This window comes from Montipora foliosa, unplaced genomic scaffold (assembly GCF_036669935.1).
Source record: "Montipora foliosa isolate CH-2021 unplaced genomic scaffold, ASM3666993v2 scaffold_410, whole genome shotgun sequence".
In the NCBI taxonomy this organism is placed as follows: domain Eukaryota; kingdom Metazoa; phylum Cnidaria; class Anthozoa; order Scleractinia; family Acroporidae; genus Montipora; species Montipora foliosa.
In genome coordinates, this window is record NW_027179713.1 from 530001 (window position 1) to 535000 (window position 5000).

At 39.1% G+C, this 5000-nt stretch overlaps 1 protein-coding gene across 3 annotated transcripts in view; it reads left to right on the forward strand.

The window, feature by feature from the left end:
- LOC137988192 (fibroblast growth factor receptor-like 1) overlaps window positions 1-5000 on the forward strand; it is a 61185-nt gene that overhangs the window by 27504 nt on the left and 28681 nt on the right. For all 3 annotated transcript variants that reach the window (XR_011120751.1, XM_068834243.1, XM_068834242.1), the window contains exon 4: window positions 4768-5000. This exon is cut by the window's right edge and continues 64 nt beyond it. Coding sequence is in view for 2 of the 3 variants with exons in the window: in XM_068834243.1 (XP_068690344.1) it covers window positions 4768-5000 (233 nt within the window). In the remaining variant the exon portion in view is untranslated. The remainder of the gene's footprint in view (window positions 1-4767) is intronic.

Below are 5000 nucleotides of genomic sequence, written 5' to 3' on the forward strand. Positions count from 1 at the left end.
CTCTTTGAAAAACAGCAAAACATTGTAACGCAATCCTTGATAGTAAACTTTACGTCTTAAGTTTAGCTCAATGTTTTAAGGGAATACGCGTGAAGGCAACATAATTTGCTTCTGCTGCTGCCAATGCTTACGTTCGCTCGTTCTCTGTTCATAAATGCATTCCTAATAGAAGAAAGTCACGAAGAATACAGAGCAAATTGCAATGTTAGTTTTTTGTAACGTTGGCGTACATGCAGCAATTGTCAGATTATGAGGAGAGCGGAGGCATGCATATGCTGCCAAGAAATTGAGCCTGTCAAAAATCAGCTTATCGAGGCTGTTACTAGCGGTGAATGTGCCGAAGAACCCAAATGTATCACCCAGGGTTTCATCCAGTTTGTATAAATGGATGGGTCTTTCACACAGCTTGGTATCAGTACAAGCAGCAGTACAAAGATCCATTTGATGGACCTGAAGATAAATTTTATAAACATATTGCCTACAGACAGTTGGCTCGATGGTGCTGGGACATTTTAGGAAAGGAGATAAGGGTGGTTCTTTCATCTTCTGCAGTGATGTGCATAAGAAATTTTTATCCTCCACCGGGGCCAGAGGAAGAGTGGGCCTTTGAAGGCTTCCGTTATGCAGATGAATGAGAAAACTTGTTTTAAACATGTCCATGAATTAAATAAACAAAGAAAAATACAAGTTCGTATCTTTCATGGAAATCATCAGTTAACAACTGGAAACAAGTACTGATGCAAGCCTTCTGATGCTTGATAAGGTACTTCCTGTATTGGCTGCTGCCAATAATAGGTTTCCCAGGGGCTTCCTTTTAATAACTGGGGTTCCCGCAGTTCTGTATGCCCATTATGGCGGGTTAGGATAACTGATAGCATGCTCCCAGCCATTTTCCTTTTTTGGTCAATGATCACACCCCCACATTTTGGACACTTTTCCAGTAAATTGTTCAAACAGGTACCAAACACAAGAAATTCCTTTTCACTGTCTGGAGAGCCATCTTCAAATTCATGTTCAGATAACACTATCTCATCACTGGATAACTATTTTTTATCATCTGGTAATGGCCAATGGGGATCTAAATCTTCATCATCATTGTTATTCTCACCATTATCATGTATATCCATTTTTTCATCTGCAAGGACGTCTTGCATTGGTGGTAAGGGGATTGTATCAAACTTGTTACATGTAAAATGTCATAGGTTGGAAAAATTGCTGTGGGTGTCTCAATGGGATTTAATTGGGGGTGCTGCCATGGCATAATTGGGGTCATGTGGAATCTTCCATTTGACAGCATGTGGATTTTGTGGGATATCATCCTCTAAAGAAGTATAGGAGGACACGTCAATATTTGCAGTACCACATACAACATTATCATTGCCTTTAGTGTTGCACATCTCAGTTTTAACCTCCACGCTTTTTAGGGTAATGGGATCAAAACAAAATTAAATTCCCACATCATGCATTTCTGGGATCGTAGTAGGCATTTCCAAATCAATGCAGATTGGAGGTTCATTAGTCACTGGGTCATGTGAAGATACATCGATGTCTGCAGCAAGTAGTTCTGAAAGAGCCTAAAACAAAAGCAAAATGCGAATATACAAGGTAATTCTTTTCACTTTACTGCAACTTGAATGCCTTGAATTTGCCTAACTTCATTTTGTTATTTCTTCCTGTTTGAAACAAATACTGGAAATTACCGATTATAGGTCATTTGTAAGGTCGGTTAACTCGCCATTATTTTCCAAGTAAACCCAGCGTAATAATTAATATATTTTAAAACTGGGCGGATGCACACTGAAATTTGTCACCATGAAACCATTATTTATACATCGGGTCGCGCGATCCCTACAGTTCAAAGCGTGTGCAAACATCGACATGTAAGTGGGCAAATTTATTTGATTCATAGTGAAAACGAAGCAAACTGACAAGCACTAACTTCTCAATGCCTTCGTCGCTGAATGCAATGTTCGCTTGATAACCGCGGCTTCTTCGCTTCGGGGCCGTAGCTAAACGAGGATGGAATAGTATCATCCTTCAAGACCCTCCTAGATTTTTCCCCTGCTAATTTTTCCCGGAAATCTATCTCGAAACAGCTTGGCATGAAATGATCGCTCCAGACGTAGCTGTTTTCAAGTGGTGGTATATTCTTCCGTCTGATTCTGTCGAGCCATGCCTTCGCGCGATCGTCTTGCGCGATCCTGCAGTAAATCCTGTAGTAAATCACCGTTTTTCTTCGTCTTCTTTCAATAATTATGGCAACTAGGTACATAACAGCTCACTATTTCGCTTGAAACAATCAAAGCACAGTCGAAGATACAGATACAACGACAGGAATTATAAATTAAGCAATGCTGAAGAATGAAGAAGCAGCCTTTTTAATATAGATTAATATAAAACACCGCGGAAAGTGAATTTGACGATTCTACGTCATCACGAGCTGCTGACCACTGACCGCGGCTCAAGTTTTCTCCAAAATGGCGGATTTCTATTTGCATTTTCGGTTGTCTTTCAGGTACAATATTTAATTCGAATGAAACGATATGGGAATGATGTTATCAAAAATTGAGACATGGGACAGAGGCCAAACATACAAAATAACTTCAATTTTACCCCGGAGTTCCCCTTTAAGTTGTTTTCCTGTCGCAAAATTTGTCGCTTATGGCAAGATATTTTATTCTCGATCGACACTTCCTGAAAACGTCTTTCTGCTCTTCCTAAAAACTGCGCATCAAAATTTATTTAATGCCCATAATATTCGCTCAGTAAAAAATGACTAGTATTTACAAGTTCTTAAAGAGTGGAAAATACTATTCAATATTTCTTTACTTTTGTCTCAATATTTGTTTTGCATAAAGAAGGCTAACAAATTCTGTACCTTGCTTAGTTTGCAGTTAAAACCAATTTTTCTTACGGCAAGTGGTATATTTTGAGGTCACCCATCCAAACACTAACCCTGCTGGACAAGACTCAACTACAGTGAACTTTTATCTTAGAAAGCTGTTAGGCGCTCAGAGTGCACGCTTAAACTTGAGGTGAAAAAGAAGTTGTAAGGGAGCTTGAAACTGATCAACATGTCAGCCTCAAAGCCAATGTTGCACGATTCCCTTTTATTTTCTTCAATCTTTCTGGGTTTAGTATTTGACTAGTTTTCACATGTCCTCTCGGAGGCTATTTACCTAAGACATCTACCATGGCACTATAATGGTATACGGTACCAAAACAATATCGTGTGCTATTAGAGCTACATATTATGCAAAGATAAGGTAAATCTCCTGGGAGACAAAACGCAGCTCAGTTGACAATGATGGAATAAAGTGTTGTCTTACTGCACTACCACACGTACCCAATGCGTGCCTATTTTTTTAGAGGTGTATTTTTGTGTCGCTTACACGAAGTGTAAACCACTCAATGCCACGGCCCAAGATATTTATTCCTGGATTTGTCACGCCAGGTGATCTGGTGACGTAATTCGGAGGACTTGGGAGAAAAATATTAACGCCGTATCCCACAACCGCGCGCGGCCTTATTCTCGAATTCAACATGGCAGAACCGAGGTAAGATCTTGTCGGATCTACTTGAGTGTTCATTCAGTAACAGGAAATGTGGTAGACACGGAATGATCTGTTGAGTTTTGGCAATGGAAATACTGCAGGGAGTTTGGAAACAACACCTAAGGCTAATCCTGAAATCTATTATGATGACACTCTGGATATGTTCCTTTGGGGTGATCCGGATAGTGATTAGTGATCCAAGATTACTCACATGGTTCATCAAATTCGAACTGACGAATCCGTGACCACAGAGGATTCATCAGTTCCTTTGATGCACCATTATGTACCACTGATCTTGGATCACTCCTGATCCAGATAACCCCAAAGAAATGCACCCTCTATCTCTATTGAACTTTTTGTTAAAACCTCCAGGTAAAATTGTTAATCTTATTGAGTTAAAAATTATTAGCAATGTTACTAAACCCTACTCAACATACGATTCATTAAAATATTGCTTGTGTTCAGATATTGTTATGCGTCTATCTTTTTTTCCCCAAATTCTTCCATTTGCAAACCCATAGCCACTTACATCAACTAAATTGTTTCTGTTTCTGTATTGAAAATTCAGCATTATGATACTTTGCATGCATATATTGTCAAAAATTAGTCGTACATTCAAACCAAATCAAGCTCCCAATGTGGCTTCTAGCGAAGGTTACATCATTTCCTGTATGTCCCAGCCCTTCTGCTCAAAATGCCAAAAACATTCATAAGAAATGCTTCCCTGGAGTTGATTTCACATCACTTGCCCTGGACGAACTCAGAACTCAATTCCATTTGGTTACGTAAACAAAATTATGGCTGAATCTACCAGCCCACTATAAGACATGATGTTGACATTTTTTCAGTTCCTTAAATCCTCAGGTTACATGTGCAACCTCTGTTGTCAAAATGACACCTCCATAAAACGTTACCCAATAACCCTCATCTTGAAAATAAGCATTTCAGGACGGTTGTATGTCAAATATCTTATTTTATTGATTGAGAGGAACAATACTTAAAACTAACCGTAATCATATATTAGCTCTCTTAATAGAAACTCGATGACAAAGCAGATCCTTTTAATCTGTAACCTTCCCCATCAAAGCAGCTCAATTTCGTAAGCCACACATGTACGCATTGCGGACCTATTTTTATAATTGTCATCGCTATTGCCATACATATCATCAATCATTACACATCAATTATTAAGTCATTTCACATTTTATTGCAGAGAAACCACGATTTATTTATCTCAAAAGTATGGAATCCGTCAAAACTGAACACGATGAAGGCGACAAGTTTGAACTGACATGCGAGGCAGAAGGCACCCCTTTTCCGGTGGTCACATGGTACAAAGACGACGTGATCTACACGGGAAGACAGCAGTCCGGATATGTGATAATCCCCGGTGGAATTGACTTAAAGATTTATTTCAATGGTGTAGATATTCAAGATCAAGGAACA